Source organism: Halichoeres trimaculatus, unplaced genomic scaffold (assembly GCF_033239565.1).
Source record: "Halichoeres trimaculatus isolate MK-OKI-2021-1 unplaced genomic scaffold, fHalTri1.1 fHalTri1_scaffold_2, whole genome shotgun sequence".
In the NCBI taxonomy this organism is placed as follows: domain Eukaryota; kingdom Metazoa; phylum Chordata; class Actinopteri; order Labriformes; family Labridae; genus Halichoeres; species Halichoeres trimaculatus.
In genome coordinates, this window is record NW_027437180.1 from 20,536,908 (window position 1) to 20,561,800 (window position 24,893).

At 39.1% G+C, this 24,893-nt stretch overlaps 2 protein-coding genes across 2 annotated transcripts in view; one reads left to right on the top strand and one right to left on the bottom strand.

The window, feature by feature from the left end:
- Positions 1–24,893, bottom strand: part of LOC141800559 (bifunctional apoptosis regulator-like) — a 176,466-nt gene that overhangs the window by 7,156 nt on the left and 144,417 nt on the right. The gene's annotated exons all lie outside the window — the stretch shown is intronic.
- Positions 1,525–23,811, top strand: gtf3c1 (general transcription factor IIIC subunit 1). Its single transcript, XM_074689387.1, has 40 exons — positions 1,525–2,031; positions 2,276–2,485; positions 2,836–3,012; positions 3,106–3,249; positions 3,409–3,505; positions 3,604–3,727; positions 3,917–4,093; positions 4,590–4,705; positions 5,444–5,496; positions 5,600–5,889; positions 6,006–6,059; positions 8,483–8,619; positions 8,702–8,835; positions 8,924–9,074; positions 9,465–9,568; positions 10,018–10,097; positions 10,193–10,471; positions 12,136–12,281; positions 14,509–14,606; positions 14,698–14,794; positions 14,914–15,097; positions 15,240–15,336; positions 15,411–15,543; positions 15,636–15,723; positions 16,107–16,165; positions 16,542–16,650; positions 16,758–16,900; positions 17,623–17,765; positions 17,896–17,980; positions 18,065–18,183; positions 18,271–18,330; positions 18,430–18,523; positions 19,219–19,391; positions 19,482–20,087; positions 21,090–21,229; positions 21,473–21,577; positions 21,661–21,959; positions 22,153–22,712; positions 22,818–23,007; positions 23,159–23,811. Exons 1-40 carry the CDS (start codon positions 1,811–1,813, stop codon positions 23,372–23,374), a joined length of 6,492 nt encoding a protein of 2,163 aa, XP_074545488.1. The 5' UTR covers positions 1,525–1,810; the 3' UTR covers positions 23,375–23,811.

Here is a 24,893-nt window from a genome sequence, read left to right on the forward strand (position 1 = left end):
TAAAACATGAGTTAATCTGTTAGGGATCATGTGCAGCCCAACCCTGATGCAGCAGTTCAATCTTGAGTCTATCAGTAAAATGAAGAGTTTTCTCTAATTGGTAGATGACTGGCAGGTCATAAACAGGGGTTTTAAAAATCTAATTTTTGTGTTGTTTTTTTTCAAGGTAGACTTTAACCAGCTGACTTAGGGAACTGATCTGTAATTGGGATCACACTGGGTATGATTGGAGGTTAATTTATTTTGCAACTTGACCTGAAGTTCAGTACTATTATCCCACAGCCTAGACATCTTAGAAATAGCTCATTATTCTTTACTACCCAATTCCTGAATGTCGCTGTTTTGTATGATTTTAACTGTTGACTTATCATTGTTGTTATTTTGGCTTGGATAGTTCTAAATTTGTATATTTTATTGTTCTTATTGTTTTTAATTCATTTAAACCTGATTAATTCTGTTAACTCATGTTGTTTGTTAATTTTAGGGTGACATCAGGTAAAATTGACCATCAGGTAAAATGGGCCATTTAAGCTTTAGATGTCCCAGCCCCTCTGATTTTAAGAGCTAATGACAGCAAATGGTTTAAAATGGTTGACACAACTGTACTTAACAAGAAACAACAGATTTGATTGGTCTGTAGTTGTAATTGTGGAAGGATCTAAGATTCAAATCCAGCCTAAAAATGATAAGGAGGATAACTCAATTTAAAGAACTTGTATATATGAAATTTTTGATGCATAATATCTGTCTTCATGACCTATTAGGAATGTGTTTAAATTCATGTTTTAAGTAGCATTTTTTGCATAAATCCTATTTTAAGGCCAAGTAGGTTGCAGTTTTTATTGTTTTTATCAATGCGTTTTTATCAATGTGTCTTATGCCAAAGTTCACATTGCTATTTGCAATGAGCATATTAGTTGATGTTTATTCATTCATTCATTTATTCATCATTTACTATGTAATTAATTGTACTGATAATATGAAATTGTTGTAATAAATTATGTTGCCACATTGATAGTTGTTTTACAATAAAAATTAATGACTATCCCTTTGCAGCTGGACTGGCCCAACTTACCCGATAAGCGTCCCATTTTACCTGATGGGCTGGCTCATTTTAACTGAACTCTGCTTGTGTAAAAAAGTTGGCACAGCTGACCTATCAAGACCTGTAGGGCCTAAAAAAATTTACTGCATAATTTCAACAGAAAATGTAAAGAAAACAACCATTATTAGCCACGAAACCACATTTTAATAGAATGCATTGTTTTTTGTAAGTGCCTGAAGCTATCTAACAAAAAGTGGCCCAATTTAGCTGATGTCACCCTATATGTACTCTCGGCTGACGCCATGAAGAACATCTAAAAGGGGGGGTGTCCACATCATCTGAAAGGGGGGGTGTCCACATTTTTAGAGGATATATTTTATTTTACTTTAATATTATTTTAAGTTTTACATATTGCAGATCATTTTTCCCCAAAATGTAGTTGTTTCGCTCCACACTCCCCTAGGTGGCGGTAATGCGTTCTGACCACTTGTTCGCCAAGAAGAAGAAGAGAGTTGACCATGACGCAAGCACGTAAACAGAGATGCAGCGCTGAGAGCTTCGTCGGCTAAGACAGTTGTTCACCATTTAACTACTTTCTTCTTTTACTTGTATCTATACATCAGTTCAGAGACCATGTAAGTACGCTGTAAGCCTCTTCCCATTACGCCGTGACTTTAACAGAAAAATGAACTCACTCTGCTGACAGTAAACAGTGTTGCCATCATGTCAGTAGCTCGGTAGCAAGCTGACAGCGACAGCCACGCTATGGATGCATTAAGTGCGGTTGTGGATGAAGTTGCTTTGGAGGGGTTGGACGGGATAACTATCCCCTCTTTATGGATACGACTTCAAGCCAGACAGCCCAAGTTTCCCCTTCAGCTCGACGACTGCACCAAAGAGTTTCTGTGGAAGTCTCTTAGTAGCAACAGCGACCTGACGTTTTTCGAGCTCCCACAGGAGAGAGAAGATGTCGAACTGTTTGACAGGTGAGCTCGCCAATCTTCATACTAAACAGGCTCACCGCAATATAATCTGTTTTTTTGAGATAAAGAAAATCAAATACAACTTTCACAACTACACTGAGAAATGCACCTGATGCAGAGATCTTTTACCTTTGAAGAATGTCCTACTTTTGGATTTGGTTTTGGAAGTATATTTTTCACGTTCACTAGGTTTAAATCTGACTTTTGCTCAGTGGTATATCAGGAATGTGTGTGTTTTTATTTTCAGATTTAAAGAGGTTGACCCAGAAACAGGCATTGAGAGAACAGAGATGTTTTCTGACACACAGAAAAACAGCTATCCTGTCCAGATCATCCTCGATGACAAGAATGGGATTCAGGGCTCGTGTGCAGTCTTCAAAGAGAGGAAAGACATCACTAAGCTTATCCGCTCTAAGTCCTTCACTCCAACACTCACCCTACAGGAGGCTGTGGAAAGGTTTGTCTGCTCTATCAGGGTGCTCAACCATCCCTGTCACAGAAATTCAGAGTTTAACAGGCAGATGGACTTGGAAGACGTTCTTTGTCTTTTATTCCAAAAAAATGTTTGGCTTCAAAGAATTAAATACAGTTGCCCCTGAGTTTGGTTTAAATGTACAAGTTAAATTGAGCTCAGTTCATTCTGCAGTGTGAAGCCAGAACAAGTGAGGTTTTATCTGAATCACAACAAAAAACAGTCATTTTTTCTATTGATTTTTACCAGAACTTACAAATCTTTGAGGCTTTTCAGATATAGTGAGATATTGTGTTCACATTTGGCTCCTCTCTGTCTCTACCATACCTTTTCAGATATGGCCGAAAGCTTGTTGTCGTGGCGTCTCAGGTGCTACGGTTTAGGACCCTGATTGGCTCTGAGAGCGACCCCGATCTGAAACTCACTGATGACTCTTACTGCGTGTTGGAGCGAATTGGCCGCTCTCGATGGCAGGGAGAGCTGCAGAGAGATCTGCACAGATGCTCTTTCAAGTAGGAATGATTTTGCACTCTAAGCTCAGTGTTGTGCTGCGTCCAATCATCTTGAACTTTCTTTCAATAACAGCCACTGTGGTGTTTCAACAGGATTGATGCTCGAAAAGCGCACTACTTGAGAAAGTCTCTTGTCAGAAATGGACTCATCACTGTGCAGTCTTACGTCACACGTGCAAAGTCAGGGCAGCAGCAGCACTCCGTCCTACTGCTGCTCTCACGCTTCCATGTAAACAGGTCTGTTCACGCTACGAGTGCTCTTTCTTCCTTATGTCCTATCTCAATATATTGTTGTATTTTTTTCAAAGAAGACATAAAAAAAGGCAAATCTTTCATCAACACATTAACACAACAATGAATTTAACACAATCACTCTCAACTTCATGTGTTTTTCAGGAGGAATAAGTATGACCTACTGATGGAGTACGTGTCAAACCTCCTCCAGCAGATGCCTGGTCAGTTCACAACAGTAATGTCACTCAGGCAACAACTCGTGAGTATACCCCTGCTGGTTGCTTGTTTACCCGTGCTCCCTGTGTTTGTGATGCAGATGGTTATCAATGTGACTAATCATTCTTTTATTTCTCACAGAATGTAAATGATCGTACTTTTAAGCGCATGTTTCAATACATGCGATCTGCAAAGTTGGCTGAGTACTGCATGTATCCTCTAGAGGACTTAGACCCTGGTGCTGGGCCCTGCATCAACAAAAAAGGTACTATATAACCCTGTGCCAAGAGGAAATAAAGTCACTTACATCAGCCTCACTTTGATGATATCTTAAACTGATTTATCTGCTACTAAATGCCTTGATTTTTCCTCAGGATCAATAAAGTATATTTCTATTCATCTAGCTGTCACTGATGAAAATTTAATGATGCACTATATTTGTCTCTATTACCAGGGAAGAAAGTGCTCGTCCGCTGTGTAAAACTGTTAAAGCCATTCTCCAAAAGGAACGTCGCTGATGATGACGATGATGAAGATGAGGATGATGAGGATGAGTCTGGAGGGAGAAGAGCTGCTCATGTGGTGGGGCGAATCATGGAAATGGATATCCTGTCACAGGCGTATCAATGTGGTGGGTTTGAAGACTTTCATCACTTGTGGAGCAGATTTCAGAGACGCTGCATGTTTGGGAAACAAGATGTTTTGACTTGGTTCGGCCATTGGCTCTGAAATTTACACAAGTTAAAGATTCTCTGTAGTCCTCATCATGTTGACCCATTATTACAACCCCAAGTCTACAGTTGTAGGGATGCTTCGCAATGAGGTGAAAAAAAAAAACTTTTTAAATTGCTTTCTTCCGTCCTTAACATTTAGTGTTGTTAAGAGAGAACAAGAGGAAGTCCAATGGTAAACATGTCCCTTACTTTGCTTGTGATCAAAAAGGATTTTGAGAAAAAATGTTGCTGAAATAAAACTAAATTAGAAACTTGATATGTTGTCTTTGCAATGTTTTTAATTAACTGTAGGCTCTAAATGAGGCCACAGTGTTTCTGATACTCTTCTAGTATCATTCACTGCGTCTGTTTATATTATTTATTTATTCTTTTTTTTCTGATGTCTTATTGCAGTACTATCATCTGGGGCAAATGGAATCCCAAAGTCAACTATTGCATTTAAGATGAACATCGGTAAACTGGAATCTCGAATGATCGTCCGAACCCTGGAGAGAGCCGGCATGATAAAGGTGAGACCAAGACTCCTTACGTTTTCTCATTATGGGCATTTTAAACTTGAAAGCAATTTCCTGTATAATACTTCCTCATCCTGATATGCAAATACTGGCATGATTAAGTGCTAAACAACAACATTCTCTTACTGAGGCCTAAATCATTAACTTGTTCTCATTAGTATTTAGCTCAGAGCTCAAACGTTTGCCTCTCAATGCTGCTAACGCTGCTTTTGGACCAACTGTAATTTAACAGATTTTACAGCAACCCTCAAAGGGGCTGTGAGGAGTTTCTAAGTAATCTTGAAAAAGTCTCCCTTCTATATGCCTGATATGTAATCCATACTTTAAAATGAGATGATCAGCACCAATATTACAGTTTTACGTTTGCTTGATATCATATTTTAAACCGTGGTGCTACGTAACTACTGATAAATACCTTACCTCAGCAAGATGTACCCAGTAAAAAGTTGTTTTCAACAAAGAAAAGTTGGTATGATCTGATCTTCATTTAATTCCAAAACAAACGCACGCCTTGCTAAAAGAAAATTATGATAGTGTGCGTGACACTCCGGGCCAGAAGGTGGCGAAGCAGTCTAATTAAAACAGATCCTCCCCATAGCATCTTTATGTGTGATGGATAACAATGGAAAAAAGGAAGAGACACAGAAGTACATATAACACATCCCATGTTACTCTTTAATGCTGTATCTGATTTGGATTAATTTAATGTGTGTGATATCTTTCACCCCGCAGGGTTTCATGGTGGATGAGGGTCGGCAAAGGACGACAAAATATATCAGTCACAGGTTTGTATCCACAAGTTAATTATTTAAAACCATTTCATCATCAAAACACTTTATTAAACCAAACAATTCTAACCTAATTATTCTGTTAACTTCTCCGCGACAGGTCTGTGGATGTGAGTGATCAAATCCAACGCTTCGCTGAGGAGCAAGAACGGAACAAGCTTCTCTCCTCTTCTACCTCACCCACTCCTGCAGCTGCATCCAGCTCAAAGTCCCGAGCAGAGGCAAAAAGTAAAGCCCCTGCAAAACGGAAGACTCAGAGAGCTGGCAGAGGCAGAAAGGGAGATGCAAAGGATAATGGAGTGGCAGAAAATGCAACAGAAGAGGCGACAGGGAAGAATGATGCAATGCCCAAAGAGACACAGCCGGCTGTTCAACCTGCAACAGCTGAAAGTGAGTCACACATTTAGCTACATGTGTTGCTTTAAAAGTCAAAGTCAAATGTCAAAATCAAAGTGTTGAAGCTTTTAATGTTCACACTTTCTAATATCTTTTACAACATCACTCAGGTGAAACCCCAAACTTCAGTAAACCCCCAACACCAGCTTCCAGCTCCAGAGCAGGTAACTAGAGGGAACCACTTCAACTTTTCCTGCAAAAAAATAATTTGTGGGGGTTTTCTTTTTCTTTCCTCTGTGAAACAACTTTTCAGTACCAACACATTACTAACAGTTTATTCTTTAAACTCACAAAAAGGCACAATCAAACAATTTATTGATTATGGAAATCATTTGTGGCCTGCATCCTGAAGTAAAATTTTTAAAAAATTGTCTTTGTGAGTTCCACATTAGCACACAGTAAGGCTGAGCAGTTACCTTTGGGGCAGCCAAACCAAGACAGATTCAAGAGACGTTAGCTCCCCCTCAAACCCCTGTAGCCCCTCCCACAAGATGCAAGTAATTACAACCTTATCGCAAAAAATATGTTTCCTTCTGAATTTGTTGACTTTGATTTGAAAACAGACTCTTGTAGATTATGAACAGTGTTTTAAATCTCAACAAATCAGACGAGGACAAAAACATTTATATCCTGTGTTCTTACTTCAGTAACTCCATACTAGTTACAGTAAGACTGACTGCTGAAGTTAAAATTTGTATGTACCCCTGAGGGTTCAAGAACAGCACCTTATTTAATTTGGGTATGCCATTTAAAGGTGTTTTTGGCATTTTTGAGGGGATGGCTAAGAGGTTAAACCATAATACATTTTACAATGACTTGTGAAACAATTTGGCTGGCTTGTTATTCCAACTTAAATCAGACATGTGAAGGACACAGTGAGGACTATCAGGAATTGCTCATGTTTTCCTGGATACAGACTCCGTTTCCCGTTTTGGCGCGTGGCACTGGTAATCTCAGTTTAAACTGAGGATTATAAACAGACAAATATTTAAAGATCAGAATATCTCAATATTAGGGCTGAACAGTTAATTGAATTGAAACCAACACCGCAATATGATATAATGCAATTTTCAAATCGCAAAGGCTGCAATTAAAAGTTTTTTAAAAAGGGTTTCATGTTCAGAGACCTGGAGGAAACACAGTAACTTGTACTCATTCTTCCTCAAAACTAGCAAAAGTCAATCTGCTGTTTTCTTTCTGGCAAAAACCTGTGAACTACAGAGATCCACAATAGAATGATTGTGGCTGGCAGAGCTATATCCTACAGAAGAGGATTAGGGCCACTGAAAGATGAAAAAAGTACAAATAAATGTTCAAATTTTTTTATTACTTTTTTTTCTGAGTAAAAAGTCAGAATTCTAAAATTTGTATGGTTCATTATTTTATTTTTTTTTCAGTGGCCCTAATCTTCTTCCATTATACCCTTTGTTGACTTTGCTCTGTATAATTTTTTACTCTTATTGACAACTGGAGGTAGGGCTGCACGATTATCGCAATCGCAATGTCAGCACATGCAATTACGTAATCGCAAAAGAGGTTATCGCAATCGCAATGTCAGCACATGCAATTCAGATTTTTCTCCATGATTACCAAGCAAGTCTGTAGACTCATCATGGCACAACTTGTTTTATTAACTCGCAAGCACAATCGCAATCGCAATATTGTCCACGTAATTGCAAATCGCACCTTTTCCCCAAATCGTGCAGCACTAACTGGAGGTCAGTGAAATTTCAGTGTTCCTTTTTCTTTTTCAGTTAAAAATTGTGGGAAAGAATTGTTTATTTGTTGACAGTATACTTTGTCCTGTTGGTTGTACTTTAGAATGACTGAGTGCTTGTGAAAAGTGAATAATGCAGGAGGTAAATGCCCCCCCTATGGAGAAGTGAGAGTGCCAAATTACAAAAATAAATCTATAAAAAATGAATAAATTAATAAATAAATGAATAAATTATATGAGAATCTATTGAAGAATAAATGAATAAATTAATTAATTAATAAATTATAAAAGAATGTATGAAATAATAAATAAATAAATAATAATAAACTTGCATGCAAAACTGCAACCTCAAAATTGGTCCAAAAAAATCACAATCATATTATTTTCAAAAATTGTTCAGCCCTACTCAGTATTACTTACTAAGCCTTCAAATGGCCTTTAAATGAGATAAATGACAAAACAAAAGATTAAATTTCATCAATGATGCTCAATGATCAATGAGGTCTGTTTACTTGTGTGAAAGGGATGCACTCTGTTGTCTCATTTCTAACGTGACGGCAGAGCGCAACTCACCCACACATGAACTTTCATTGGGCTTTGAAACAGAAAAGCTCAGAAGGACATTGGTGGTCTTTGTTGGGTGAACAAGACACTGCTAGAGAGGAAAGTTTGTTGTGTATACCAGACAGTGAGATGTATCCACTGCCCTGTCCTCTAATCACAGCACAGCCCAAAAAGTAACTTTCAAGAGATTATATTCTTATTTCTTGGATTTTTTTTCATACCATACATGATAATGATTATGTTTGTTTTTTGAGTATCTACCATCCTGATTTATTATGTATATATTTCCTTTCATCTTACCATCAGAATCAGGGGAAGTCGAGAGGGAGGAGGAGGAGGGAGGATCCAGTTTAAGTCCAACCAGCTCTTTGCCTCAGACTGAGACACTGAATGCAGATGATAATCCAGAAGAAAGCAACTCTGAGGTTATTAAAGAGCTGAAGGTCAGTCTGATTTGTGGTTTCCAGTGTTTAATTCAGATTGACATCAGGCAGTGAAACTAAAAATTCAATCCACTTCTTTTAGACGCCCAGAGATGACACATTCAAAAGATCCAAGAGATCTCCAGAGGGTGGTCATGAGACGTACCGGCTGCTGAGGAGGAAAAACCTGATTGTTGAAGCTGTTCGCGACGCCAAAGTCATCGAGGGTACTTTCCCGTAAGTTTGTTTTTTCGCTACTCAGAGTTGAATGAAATGCAAAGTGAAAAAGAGCAAGAAATATTGAACACAGTGATGTCCTCTACAGGCTTCAGAAGATGATCAACGAAGATGAAAGGCAGAACTGTAGGACCAGGTGTTGCAAGAAGACAATTTTGCGTCTCACTCAAAGTCTGTCCAGACAAGGCTTGATCAAGATATTAAAGACCACTGTTGTGCAGGACGGCATCACTAAGAATGTAAATGCACAATTCACACTTTGTTGTCAAGTTACATTTCCAACTTTGTGATAATGTTGGAGGTTTTTTGCTTTGCCAGAAAATCCCTGTAAAGAAACTGTTGGTAAGCCGGACAAGAACTTTCAAAGAAGGCTTGAGAATAAAAAGGTTGTTTTTGTTAGAAGACAAACAAATCAGAATACAAATTCTAAAAACTTTAAATAATAAATAACTAATGATATTTGGATTCGTGATCATCCTATGATTTATAGTCATTGCTAGAAAGTAAATGATCCAGATGAAACACAGACTTCATTAAATAAAGATGCAGTTATAACAAACGTGTTGATGTAATAAGAGATCAGACATAAGCTGTAACATGAACCCTGTCTGATGTTTGTTTACATGCAGGTGGAGATGTTTGTTCATCCGTCTGTTCAGCCCAGCGATGACGTAGTGAAACGAGTCATCGAACAGGTCCGCTTCAAGATCTCCAGCTCTTGCGCAGCAGTGCGGTGAGTACAAAATAAATACATCAGAATATTTTTTTAGAGAAAAGGAAACATGTCTAAAAAAATTGATATCAGCACCCATGAGGATCCCAGCCTTGGAAACTTTTGAAGATACAAATGCAGAGAGAAAAAAAATCACCCAATACTGTTGTGATGACTAAATAACCTAAAATAACACATAACTTTATTAAGTGATACCATTATTACCCTTTCTAACTTTTAACCAGTTTTATTGTGGCCCAAATCTGCTCACCTGTGATGCTCATACAGCTGCAGACAGTGCAGTTTGTAAACTTTTGAACTGAAGACAAACAAAGTAATGACATCTTTTGAAATCAACCAAAACAGTTTTCTGTGTTAAATGTTTAATAAAAGGAGTGATGTTTCTTGCATGTAGCTCTGTGGTTAAACTTTTGTTCAGTTGTCGTCATTCTTCTCCCATTGACCCTCAGTCAGCAGCAAGTTGAAGAAAAGGCCAAACAGGAAAAAGACAGACAGAAATGTGAAGACAAGGACTTCAAACCCACCACAGGTTCTGTTTCACACTATGTTTGAGGAGCTGCATAATGGGAGTATTTATGTCTGTTATTTTGATTTTAGTGCCTCCTTTTGTTTCTCTTTCTGTAGTTCGAGGATTGGGGAGGAGCCTTGGCTTTCAGCCTAAGATGCATCGCTTTCGTGTTATTCACAACTTCCTCTGGTACTTGATATATGGGCACCCACAAAGACATGACGCCCCTGACTCTCCGCCAAATGTGCAGACACCTGCAAACACATCTGAAAAGTCTGCAGATCCACAAACCGCAGATTCCTCTGCGTCAAAGTTGGATGCGATGTCATCAGGGGACGAAGAAGAAGAAGAGCAGGATAAATCAGCGCCTTGTGCCTCCCAAAAGAGCATGACAGGTAGGGAAGCCTCCTGCTGTGACAGTTTTGAAGAAACTTCCACTTTGTTCCTCATCAATCAATCAATCAATCAAAATTTAGAGCACATTACAACACTTGAAGTGACCAAAGTACTTTCCAGATAAAATAAATAGTAAAATAAGAAATAAAAGCAAATTAAAAGAAAGCAACAATGGAACACGTCAGGAAAATAAAACCAGATAAAAACTGATAAAACAAGACAAAATAAAATAACATGTCACCACATTATTGTGTATTAAAAGCCAGTCTGAACAAATATGTTGTAAGCCGGACTTTAAAAAGACCAAAGTCAGTAATGGTGCGTATGTCCAGGGGGGAGTTTGTTCCAGAGTCTGGGTCCAGCGACTGAAAAAGATCGATCACCCCAGTGCTCATACCTGGTCTGAGGAACTTCTAGGAGTAGCTGATGAGAAGACCGCAACTTGGGGGTTGGGGTTGGGGTTTCGAACAGAGAGGAGCTCAGTCAAATAAATAGGTGCAAGTCTGTTTTAGCGCTTTAAAAACAAAAAGTAAAATTTTAAAATCTATCCTGGCAGAGACTGGAAGCCAGTGGGGGGAAAGGAGGACTGGGGTGATGTGATGGTGCCTTGCTGCCGCATTTTGCACCAACTGAAGGTGGCTAAGGGCAGACTGGGAAACACAGACATAAAGAGCATTACAATAATCCATGCTTGAGCTCATAAAAGCATGAATGGTCCTTTCAAGGTCGGCTCGATTTAAAAAAGGCTTTACTTTGGATAAAAGACGTAGTTGATAAAAACTTGTCCTGGCCACATTGTCTATCTGTTTGGTAAAAGTAAAACCGCTGTCAAAAATGACGCCAAGATTCTTTACAAACGGTTTTAGCTTTAAGAACAGAGGATCTGAGTCCACAAGAACATTATCACCAAATGAAACATAGTCAGTCTTGTCCTCATTTAAATGGAGGAAACTTTTCCCCAGCCACGACTTGATATCACTGATGCAGTTAGTCAGAGACTGAAGGGCACCACTTTTGTCTGGAAACAAAGGTAAATACAACTGGAGATCATCGGCGTAGCAGTGAAATGTTAAATTATGCCTCGCTATAATTGACCCCAGTGGCAACATGTAAAGAGAAAATAGCAAAGGGCCCAAAATGAAGCCCTGGGGAACTCCTCAAGACAAAGAGGCAACAGAGGAGGACAAGTCGCCGATCGTCCCAGAGAAAGTCCTGTTGGTCAGGTAAGGCTCAAACCCACTTGAGTGTAGTTCCACGGATGCCAGCGAAGTTATTCAGGCGGGACAAGAGAATAGGATGGTAGACTGTATCAAAAGCCACCGTTAAGTCAAGCAGCACCAGGACAACAGGACGTTTGGCATCAACAGACATAGCTATGTCATTGTGAACTTAAAGCAGTGCAGACTTAGTGCTGTGTCGAGTTCGGAACCCAGACTGAAATTTTTCCATATGGCCTCATGGTTTCAGGATCATGTTATGAATCGCTGTGCTTTGTGACTTTCTGGCCTTTGTAGGTTCACATGGATCATTTACATTAAAAGGACATATATATATATATATATATATATATATATATATATATATATATATATATATATATATATATATATATATATATATATATATATATATTGAACCACCTTTTATTATCTTTGTGTTTTAGCGTACGCTGATGAAGACTCATGGAGGAGATTCGTGCCTCCTTTACGTGTTCACAAAGAGTATGGTCCTGGGTGGGCAATGGTCAGTGATGTGCTCCTCTGCCTGCCCCTCTCTGTCTTCATTCAGGTCATGCAGATCAACTATAAGGTGAGCACATATTAAGTTTCTGAAGGATTTTTAATTTGCTCTTTGAGCTTGCAACATATCCATTTGATTTCAAGACTTTCTATACAACAAAAATTACCTATGACTTGGTTTTTAAACCAGGGTGTCTGCACATCCTTGAAAAGTCTTATAAAGTCTTAAATTCATGTATCTAAAATTAAGCCTCAAAATGTCTTAAATTCATTAAAAATGCCATATGCTGGTATTGATTATATATAACTCAGAGGTCTTCAATTTTTGGGGGTAGGACTAGTTAATATTACCAACATTGACCAAGTTTTTTTTCTATGTAGGCTGCAGTCAGAGCTTTTATCTGATATGTGAAGCGAGTATCAGTGTGCACTGATGTCCATGGTTTTACTTTGGGCTTTGGTGTGCAATTTATTTACCCAACCTACGAAAGAAGTACCAGGGAATAACAATGCGTAAGATGATGGAGCGTTTCAGTTAAACCGCGTGCAGGCAGAGGAGACAGTCTCCAAGCCAGACACACTCCATTAGCAATAAGCGTCAGTACAACAGGTGATACAACACATTATCCATACAGAGCACCATGCGACATGAAACAGCTTTAAACTGGACCGTTTGACAAAATAATTCTTACATGGTAAATTAGCTTAACAAGCTGGCACTAGTTTACTTTTTTTCTGGTAACGACTGAGTGGGTCAGAGATATAAAACAAGGTACTGCATAAGTTATGTCCAAATGTTGAAAAATACCTTCTTGAACTTAATAAAAATATAACTCTTAGTCCACTGAATTTAGAGAAAACCTTCAGTTTGTTTTCTAATTCATGTCTTAGATTCAGATTTATAATGTAAAATGCTCAAAATGCCCCAAAAGGCTTCATTTTGACGTTAGAAAAGCTAGATGTTTCCTCTGGGGGATATTCCCCCAGACCCCCCAACTTAATTTATTTTCTTTTATACTTTAACTTATTTAGTTTTTTATGTAGAACAGCTGTTTCTTCTGTTATGCTATATAGCAATAAAATTCACTAGATGGTAGGTCAGATTAGTCGAAATAGAGGCAAGCACATGTCTGTCAGCTGCGATCTTTAGCTTCAAAAAAGAAAAACCAGTCAGTGTTATTTCTAAAGTAGAAATAACAAAACTTTTGTTCTTTTCTTTCTTTAGGAATAAAATTTTCAGTCTTTTTTTGCTTTGATGTCTGTGATATAAAGTATGGCATGCTAGTTAGCCAGTCTAGGACAATGGGTAAGTGCAAATTTATTGAGGTTTGGTAGGATGATGTCTGTTTGGATTGCAATACAGCTGAATTCCCCAACCACTGCGAGTATTCACAGTGTTTTCAGCTTGGGATGCACGATATTATCGGCACAATATCGGTACTGGCTGATAAAAGCTTAAAAACACGTTTATCGGTATCGGCAGATATGTAAATTTCTGGCGATATGCACAGCCGATAAGGTGCTATTCAGTTAGGATTATTATTATTTTCCATCTGAAAAATAAGCTCCTTAAATAAAATGTAGCACTTCATTTATTTGCACTGCAGAGCTCTGTGTCTATCACCAGGTTGTTACAGTAGCTCTAAAATAATCAAATGCAACTTGGTTATCTTTAAAAATGCATTGTACATTTAAAGTTCATGTAATCTAAAGAAATTATTTTTCTGTATTTCAATACTGAATGTCTTGAGTTTGAAAAAATAATACATTTCTTATTTATGGTAAAATCAAATGTATTTTGTCTTGTTTTATGTGTGTTTCTTAAACAAATAAGACCGTCACAATAAGAGTAACATATAAATTCCAGTACAGGATAGACTTAGCTTTCTTTACAGTGAAAAAAACAAACAAACGTATGATTATCAGTATCGGTATCGGCCAAAAGGGGTTTCAATATATCGGCATATCGGATATCGGCACAAATCCAATATCGTGCATCCCTATTTTCAGTCTTAAATTCAATTCAAGGTGGCATTAAATAAAGATTTAAATTTGTCTCACTGAAACCTGCAGATACCCTGTAAACAGCAAGACAACAATATAATCCTTATGGTTTTCTAATTTTGGAGTATTATTGGACTGTATCAATCTGCCTGATACATTAAAACTGCTCACTGACCTTCCCAGTATTACCAGTGACATCTTTTTTAGAACAACGTTCTTTCTTGTTTCCAGAAAACAACATACAGAGCATGAGATTTGGCACACCTTAGTTTAGCTGTTTGGATTTTTTTCAGGTTGATGGACTGGAGGAATATCTCAATGACCCGGTGAAGCAACACTACTTAGTCAGCATGCTGCCGGCAAAGATGAGAAGACAACTTCTTTACAGACGGTGAATTTCTCCTTTTTCATACCTCTCTCATTGTCTCTCACTGATCGTCATCATTTCCTAAATGTGGTGTTTTTTTTTTCTTTTTTATTAGGAAATACATCTTCTGCTTCCACGAGAACCTGCAGAGGCTGGTCTACATGGGCCTTGTGCAGTTTGGTCCAGTGGAAAAGTTCAAGGAAAAAGACATGGTACATGCTCACCTCATAAAGTCCAAAAATAACAAAGAAACAAAGGACAGAGAAGAAAAAAGTAGTCATTTCTCTTTTAATGTCATTTCTACCTCTCTGTCCATATTTGCATATTCCAGATGTATCTGTACGTGAAGCGTAACGCCACAATCGTTGACACCACCAGCTCTGAGCCTCACTACTGGCTGGTCTCAGAGTGTCCTGACAAACCGTTTGAGAAGCGACGGTACACCTTCAACTCAGCTGAAGATGTGGAAAATTACTGGTTTGACCTGATGTGTGTCTGCCTCAACACACCGCTGGGTACACACACACAAACTCACAAATATACACCCACACACACATACATTCGTACAGTAGAGTGACTCTCAGCTCTGTGAGACACACAGGGAGTCATATTTTAACACTCTTTTTCTTCGTATCTGTTCCTGTCTGCTTCCCTCAGGGGTCATCCGGAGTAGGAGGTGCGAGCCGGTGGATGTAACCGCTCCCTCCTTTGTGCATGACCGCTACGTGTTTACAGGACTGGCATACCTGCTGAAGTAAGCAGACCATCATTTCTTCATAGAGTAAACAGAAACAGGGGTTAATCTTGTTCATCTGAACACAAACACAGGGGCAGTATTGAAGTGTGTGACGACGGGTCGACACCAGGCGACGGTAAAGGAGCAGGAGGACTGGACTCACAGTTTTTCGGTCATCTTAAACGCAACTGGCTGTGGACCAACCATCTCCTCGCTGTTAAGACAGTATGTGCACAAGGCACAAGCAGAACAGATGGTGTTAAGCCTGGCCTTGTGTTTCAGGGTTTCATGATGTATATCTGCTGTCTTGCTTTCAGACTCGAAGTGGGACAGAGGCCAAGCAGACAAAAGTCAGACTGAGGAGCTTGTTGAACAGAAACGCTCTCAGGATCGCTCTGACAACTGGTGAGCAGAGTGACGCACTTCTTCCTCAAACACTGTTCGAGAAAAATCACACGGAAGAAAAAGACTAAAAATTGTCATCGATAAATCAACACAAAAATCTTGCATCAAGCAGGAAAAACACCCCGGGCTTATCTCTGACTGTTAGGCACATACAGAAGCAACTGATTGGTTGACCTTGATGATCTAGCTGTATATAAAACAGTTCTGCTGAGTAATGAGGTTTAAGTTCCTGAAAATCTTGACATGTTTACATAAAATCAGTGAATAATCTTGGATTTTATTTTCATTTTGGGTCGGTAATTAAGCTTGATTTAATGTACTGACATAACTAATCCTTACGCTGCTTGTTGGTAATCTACTTTTTACTTCTCTGTGCGTAACAGAAGGCACTGCACCAGGCGGTTTGACCAACAAGCGATCAGTGATGGTAGAAAATGTGAAGGTAAGAGATAAAATCTTTGCATGCAGTGAATCAGGGACCAGACTTAAGTTTAAACAGCGCTCTCATTGGAAGCTCTCATTCTACCGATGATTGATGATGATATGAAGGCCATCAAAATATTTTTAGGTGTTGATACGACCAAAGATTCATTTTATTGAGAGTTTATTACTTTGTTCAATCCAACCTCATTATGTATAACCAAGTTTAAAACATAAAATTTAACAGCACACAAGCTAAATCCCATAAAATCTCAAATGACTACCCTCTCTATTGGCTGTTTGTGTGACTAACTCCTGTATATTGAACTCTTGGTAAGTCTTCTTTTATGAGTGGAGGCTGTAAATGTGATTCTTTGTTGGTGTGTGTTTGTAACCAGATAGGGATAGAGCCTGCCACCCGAAATAAGATGGTCGTTGGAGGGAAGGGCCAGAAAAGGAAAAGAAGCAAAAAGGAAATCGTCAAACCTCCACCCAAAAAGAAAAAAGGTAAAGTTTTACCATTTAAATAACGTCACAGAAGAAGAGCATCATAATTCACAAGACTGATTAAATGTATTTTGCTGAAAGATTCTGTGTTTTTTATTTATTTAAAGAGCCAAAGAAACGCACTCCTGCCCATGACGAGGCAGACCACAAAGCTTTGAAAATGATGACCAGACAGAGAGTCCTCTGGACCATACAGGAGGACTCGCTGATGATGCTCTGCAGTGTGGCCACGCACCTTCTCAACAGCAAGGTACACACACACAAACACACACACACACACACACAGACACAAACAAATAAATTCTCAAACATCTGCTCCCCAATTCACAGGTTTTATTACTCTAAGACAACAAATAAAACAGGTTTTGTTTTGTTAGCCTTTAGTTATGGTTCAGAGTTTCTGAGTTTTTGAGGAAATCATTAAAAAGAAATTGTGATAAAAAAGAACATTAAGTGTGGTGCTGTAATGGATAATATGAATGTCAGTGTCAAATGTGGATGTCATTGAAAACAGTGTAGCTATCTCTGATCGATACACAAGAGAATCAAGAAGTACACTATATTCAAGAAATTAGTAATCAAATAGAAGGCTTTGGTTTCTTCTAAGAGATTAAACTTATAGTGGAAATGTCAGTTTTTATGAGCTAAGATCAACATTATTTTTCCAAGCTTTTAAAAAGAAATTTTAGTGAAATAGTTTGAACTATATCTTATTTATTTATTTATTTAATTTAGGCTTTTTTGTACAAAAGGGTCAGACAGACAGCCAAATACTTATTTGAATTACCAGGGTTACACATTGTTCTTTTTCTTAACTTCCTCTTTATTTGCTGCTTTACACGATGCAGTGAGAAAAGGACCTAAAAATGTGTGAAATTTTTAACATCAGTGCTTTGTTCTGGGTGGGTTATGTCAATACTATTTTGCACTTCTGTGGTTGTAAAATTATTATCGATTGTAATTGTTTTGTAGTTGAAAAGACCGTTCATACCCCACTGTGTGGTGAGAGACCTGCTCCATACAGAGTTTGAAATATCAGCTGATAAAACATCTATCGCTGTGGGACGTCGCACACGATACATCCTCAAAAACCCTCAGACTCTTCTGAACTACAGGTAGGCCTGTGCTCAGTCTTTTCCTAACTTGAAGCATCCAGGAACTCAATTTAAGAGCTGTTAGCGCTGTGGGTGCTGAGCCTGTGGTCAGTGGGCGCGGGCCCTAACATTCTTCATAAATGTGTTGTAGGATCTGCCTGGCTGAGGTGTACGAGGACAAACCTCTAATGCAGCTGTTGGAGGAGAAGAAACCTGTCGATCCGAACAGTCCTGAGGTACTCAAGTTCATTTCAATCAAATGTATCTCATTTTTTAATTGTCCTTGACTGTTCTGAGTTTTCCCTTTTTTGTTGTTGAAGGATTGTGCGACAGCGTTCTCTGAGTATGTCAGGCTGCTACGAGAGAAGTTCAGCTCTGTGGTAAATGCTGAGCTGCAGGAAGCGCTCATACCCAACACAAAACATGAGCTCTTTTCACGGTAAGGAGAGGAAGGTTTGATATCCTGACATAACTAGCATTAGTGTGTTAATGATGATTTTAATATGATCCTGTGAACGTGTTACAGATTCAGGGTTTCAGCCATAGAGACCAGAAAGCAGGTATCATGCAAAGATACTCTCACCTGGTAAGGAAGAATGTTTAATTTTTTACAACTGATTCAAATTTGTTTTTCGTTTTTTTGTAATGCAAGTTAAATGTGTATTATTCTGCTTGTCCCTTACAGCACAGACGATATTCATACCATCGTGTTACATAACCTGATCCAGAGCACTCTGGCTATGAACAACATCCAGATGAAGTCCTCCAGATCCTTTCAGGTACAACATCATTCTGCTTCCTTTTTCGTCATTTGAAGTGCAAGACCGTTTTAAATCTAAGAGTTTTACAACACGTGTAGCTTGATAGTGTTTTTACTCACCAAATGTGTATATATTTTCTGTTTTTTTTGTATTTAATCTGAGCTTGTTTTGTATGAGTTTTCAGAGAAAGCGCTGTATAAATCCAATAGATTTTTAATTGTATAGTTATTAGCCAAACCACTAGACATGGGAAAATAGTTACAACTTACCCAAAAGATGCATGTTTCAAAGGATTTCTCAGTCCTTGGTAAGGGCAACTTGTCTTGTGTAAGATCCCCAGCATCTCATTATTGTCTAACAAATATGTGAGATCTGAGTGCACATCAGCATCTGTGTCCCCATCTTCTGGTAGAAAGACTTTGCAACAAGGCAAATTTTTTGGGATGAAATCAAAGACAAGGCATCTTAGGTTTTTGTGGACACGTCAGAAGTTTATTACAATTTCCCAGAGAATTTAAAAAGAAAGTCAGGAAAAAAGAAAAAGTTGATTAATGAGGTTAAAAAACATCAAAGATGGGTAATAAAAGACATAAAACACACAGACAAGTTGGAATATATGAAACGTCTGATTACATTTTCTGTTATTTGAGTGTTTTAGGCTTGAAGAGCCCAAAATCAAAGTCCTCTTATTCCCCATCCGTCTGCTTTCTCAGACTTTCCACATGTACAGTAAATACAACCAGGAGCTGCTGTGCCAAGTGTTCATTCAGTGCAGGAAGAAAGGTCTGGTCAACCGCCGGCGAATAAGTCAGCTGTTTGGGCCAAAAAAGAGCAGAGGGCTGCCCATCCTACCCATGTCCTACCAGCTGTCCAACTCTTACTACAGGTACATGAATTCCTCATGCACAAGCAGCGTGTCTCCATTCCATCAGCCCTGCAGAGTTTTAGTCCAAACGCTTCTCCCGTCTTTCTGCAGGTCTTTCTCGTGGCGTTTTCCAAACACTCTGTGCACCGATGCTTTTCGCTTCTTGAGAAGTCTGATCAACAACGGGATGGGAGATGACAAACCTTTAACTGCATTCTACCATGAAACTGAAAACAGGTCAGTGCACGGGGAGCTGATAACGGAGCAAAGATCAGCGCCTGAAAAGAAAAAAAAGACAAGCACAGGGATGGCAGCTAGCAAACTGGTGAGTGAGCCAGAAGCACAATCCAACAACAGTGCCGCAGAGGAGGGAGAAAACCATGAGGGAAAACTGGAAGGAGAGGAGAAGACAGGCGAAGCTGAGGAACAGAAAAACCCTGAAGAGTCCTCAAAAGTCTGTACAGGTGATGATCAGCCCAGCAGAGAGCAAAGAGAGGATCATTTACCGGAAAGTGTTTCCTCAGACTCTTCACGTGAAGCTCCAGAGGAGTCTCCCAATGTGTCGGACATGCTGCGGTTCTCTCTGGACTCTCCTGGTGGAGCCTGCTTGGTCACTCTCAGCCTGATGTCTCTGGGACTGTTGAGCATACACCTGTCAATACCTAAACGAATGGTGGTGGTGGACAGCAACATGGTGGACAATGATGCTGTAAAGAAGTGAGTGATACTCTATGTACTTAAAGGGCTGAGTAGTACAAGTGTTTGTAAGATAATATCTGTCATCTGGATCAAAACTCAATTCTGATTGGCTCCTGATCATTTTGGTGCTGCTGCACACTTATCTCCACAGAGAGTAGTATTTGGGCTGCTGTCTTCTTGTGCAATCAGCAGTGACATACTCAATACTCAACTTCCACCGTGTCGGTTTTATGCTCGAAAATGTGGGTTGTGTGATTGTCTTAGACAAACTTTCAGCCAACAGTTAGCTTAAGATATTTGCCAGAAGAGTCCAAAGACAAAAACAAGCAAAAAAGCTCTTGAGGCAACAGACTTCTAACTTTTTGGAGGTTCCAAAATTCAAATCTTTTAAATAAAGTTTTAGAAAAATAAAAAATCATCCACATTTTAATCACATGATCAGCAGGAAACAGAGCGCTCTCAGCAGTTAGGATATGGTGGAAAAGTAAAGTCAGCATTTCAATCCAAAAAAAGTAAACCTCATTTATCATACACATTGAAAAGAATATATTTCAGCTTCAGTTTCATCAAATTGTGATGATTGTGTCCTACAGTTAATAAAAACACAAACCTTAGTATCTCAGAAAATTAGAATATTAAAAGAGAAACTGCCCCAGAAATGTTTGTCTTCTACTCAGTATTTGGTTAGACCAGCCTGTGGCACTGCTGTAAAAATCTACTGAGACTTTTTGAAGTCAACTTCTTCTTTTTATTAGGGTAAGGCCATGTTGACATTTTATCTGTCTGGAGAAATCTTCGGTACTAGAGATAATTTTAAAATGGGCATAATTCAGAGTAATTTGGGACAGTGAAAAGTGCCAAAAATGAAATGCATTTGGCCTTGTATGAATGAAGGCACTAAGAATATCTGTGGTACAACCTGAGATTATCTGGATGGAAAAATGTGTCAAACATGAATAAAGATTAAATAAAGATTGATTGATTTAAATGACTTTTAACATAATGTTTGTCTTTTTTTAGTATGGCAGCTCTGGAAGAAGAGGAGGACGAGGATGAAGACGGTGAGGAGTGTGAGGGGAGAAAGAAAATGCAGGTGAAGGCACATCAAGCTTCTCATACCAACTACCTGATGTTGAGAGGATACTGCACTCCTGGCATAGGTACACACGTTTTTTTTTCCCTTTTCCCCTCCTGCTCCTCCAGCTCCAATCAGTTCTTACTTATTTTAATAGAAAGAAAAAGGTTGTAGGGTGTGAGGCAAGGAGAATGACTTTTTTAAACTATGCCACCAACAAGTCAGTTAGCAGAATCCTCTTTACTAGAAGCTGGAGTGAATATTTTGATAAAGAAGACAGAATTGTTAAAGCCTGTAAAGAGAATTTATTCTGTTTTGTTTCTTTTAGTCAAACTACGCAACCTCAACACCAGTGATAACATCGTGTTGGAATCATGTAACGTAAGATTGCAGCTGCGTAACACCCCTGCTCACCACGCATTCAGCAAAGAAAGTAAGCATCAGCACACAGCATCCATAAACACTATTTGTCACCTATAAAAAAAACCAGACCCTCTGATCCCTTTTCGTCTACAGTTACAGACTTCCCACCTTCGGACTTGCTCAAATGTGGTCCCTCACTGCTGCCCTCCAGCCTCACCTACTCCACCTCCTGCCCCTTCTCTTCCTCTCCGTCTGATGTGACTGAGTGTGAGAAGCGGCTGGTGGTGGAGAAAGGTTTCACTCCTCAGGATATCGAGGCCTGTGCTCAGATCAGAAAGAGCTTGGATGAGGCTGGGGAGAATGGCGTGGATATACACGATCTGCTCCAGACTCACAGACACCTGGAGGAGCCACAGAGTGGTCACACAAGAGGCCTGCAGCAGTATTTAAAGGTTCAGACACGTTATTTTTCTAATCTGCAAAGCCTGGGGTCTTATTCTCTGGTCATCCAAATGAATATATTGCTGTACAAAACTTGAACATTTAGAGACTCCCAAGCTCTGCAGATTTGCGACAGTAATTTTTCTATGACTTCACTGTTGTTGATGACTGTTTTCTTCTGTCCATCCTGTTTTTTGTCTTCAGGGGTTACAAGCAGAAGGTCAGGTGGTAAAGGTTGGGAGCTCTGGAGTCCGTTGGGTGCTAATGCGGCATGCCGAACCTTGGCTGTTGACTCTGAATTGGAAACAGTGGTCCCAGTCGAGCTCCTCATCAGACAAATTGACCTTTCTGCAGAGACAACACAACTTCCCTTTCATGCGCAAGAGGTGCAGGCGAGGAACACGGCGAGAGAAAGAGGAACCACCCTCGAAAAAACCTGCTGTGGACAGACAAGAGAGTGAGCACAGGGAGGATGTGGACGCTGTTTGCACTGATGTCACGAGAGATGAAGCGACAGGGGAAGAGCAGCATGAGCTACAGAAGGATAATCCAGATGAGGGAGTTGAAGAGAAAGTGTTGAACACAGAAAATGAGGAGGGAGGGGAGAAGACGCTGCCTGAGGAGACAGAGGCAAAGGAGGCAGGACAAGAGAATGTAGAAAACGAAGAAAGACGGGGTCAAAGGAGAGAGCGTAGAGCCAGGAAAGGAAGTATAAGTGAAGACACATGCGCCCAACCAACAGGAGCAGCTGATGATCATGATGAGTAAGCGCTATGATAAATGTAGTTGAGTTAATCCAGCATTTCTTTTCTGTTGTGTGTCACCTCGCTCATCTTTGTGTTTTCATCCAAATCTTCTGATCCTAACAGGGAGGAAAATGTGAGTTTCATCAGCCGACCGTGGCGGATGGTTGATGGAAGCCTGAACCGACCGGTGTGCAAAGGCATGTTGGAAGGCCTTCTTTATCACATCATGAATCGGCCTGGACTCACGCAGAGGTCATTGGTGGAACATTACAAAGCTCTACTGCAGCCGCTGGCACTGCTGGACCTGGTGGAGGTAACTGGAAATTATACATTCTCACAGTCTCATATTCCTGTTTTCCTACTACCAGAGCTCAGTTGATCACAACTGATAAATAAAAAATACACCTGCCAAAACAAGAATAACAAATAAATGATTTAAACCCCTCCAAATTCTTTCTTCACAGGCTCTCATCACTATGGGCTGTGTGAAGAGGAAAACACTTGTCAAAGCTCCTAAAACCTCACTCTTCGCTCGCTCTGTACCACAGACAGGAAGTGAGGCACAGGTGATAATTGAAGACCCTGACTGCATTTTTTATGAGCCCACTATCGACTGCTCTTTGCGACTCTCAAGAGTATTACCCAATGAACGAAACTGGAACATGTACGAGAGTAATTAGAGACTTCATGTGGGGTGCGCCCGTTCTAACCTGGCTTTGTTTCACTATTCTCACTAACATCACATGGCTGACATTTTTACTGTGATATCATCTCCACTCAAGTTATTTTACCTCAGAAATGAAAGCTTCTAACTTAAATTGTCTGATTGGTCATTGATAAATTTAGAAAGCAGTGAAATCTCAACAGCAGATAGAAACCAGTGGGAGTGGTTATGGAGAATAAAGTGTATTGTAGGCTTTTAAGGTTAAAGCTTCCAGTCGAGTTACATTATAAACGAATATCATGTCCTTGGAATGATAAACTTTTCCTTCTGGTTTTACAGAACTTTTTTTGTACTTTTTGAGTTGTTTGGGTTTTTCTTAATTTTTCTAGTTGTTCTTGTCTCTGAAAGTATAAATAAAACGCATCACAAACCAGTCTGGACATATGAAGAGTGTTTGACACAGTCGATGTGTTTTATTACACAGTTCTTAAAAGATAGTATTGGCAGCCACCTTACGGTAATGCTTCCATACATTATAAGAGAATCATCAGGAACCCAGTAGCAAAGATATAAAGAAAAACATTTCATGTTTTTGTAAATCAAACATAATGAGGAAAAACACATTTAAAAAGCAAAACTTAAAAAGGTACCAACCGGATTCTGTCTGTAATACCCAGTACCAATTCATGTAACATCAAACGGTACCATGCTTAGGTACCTAAATGTATCCCTGTGACTGTGAGGTAGAGTAGGTGATTTTCCATACTGCACATGAACACAGCACTTCAAGGTTACATAGTTGAAGAAATGTCAAATTGAGAAACTCTGTGATGTTATAGTTAAACACATTAATACTTATTAACACATAGACACAAACAAAATTATTGAAAATGGTACAATTGAGTACCGATACCAATTGCTAGGTACCAGACATCAGTATTGCTTGGTATCGTTTTAAATGTGAAAGGTACCCACCCCTAATCATCATTATCATCATCATCATCATCAGTCTTAGGATTTCTATAAAACCTCCACTAACCCTTATTTCATAACATTATAACCAAAGTGACAAGTGGTAGTAGACTTTTGAAATCCAGTAACCAAAGCTGGTTTGAGTTTACCATTTTAAACCAACTAAAAACTACCAATAACAGGTAACAAAACTCCATATCAGAAACAAACAGGTGACAACTACATCCATATGATGTGTTGAGACTAGTCACAAATAAAATCTTTAACTTGCAGCACTTGTAACAGTTTAAAGGACCAATTCATGCAAAATTTAAGTTATATTTAGTTCTAAAATAAAAGCTGTTAAAATATCCATAAGTGTATTTACTGCTCAGCTAGGATTGTCATTTAAAAAAAGTCAACAGACTCTGACTTTAATGAATCATGAAGACTCACATGTGTCGTACAAACAGGTGTAAAAACTCCCATTTTCAGAGAATCAAATGAGTCAAATCTGAAGTTTAGAAAAAGCAGGGACAGCTGTTTGAAGTGTGAACATTGGACAAGTACATTAAACAGCAGCC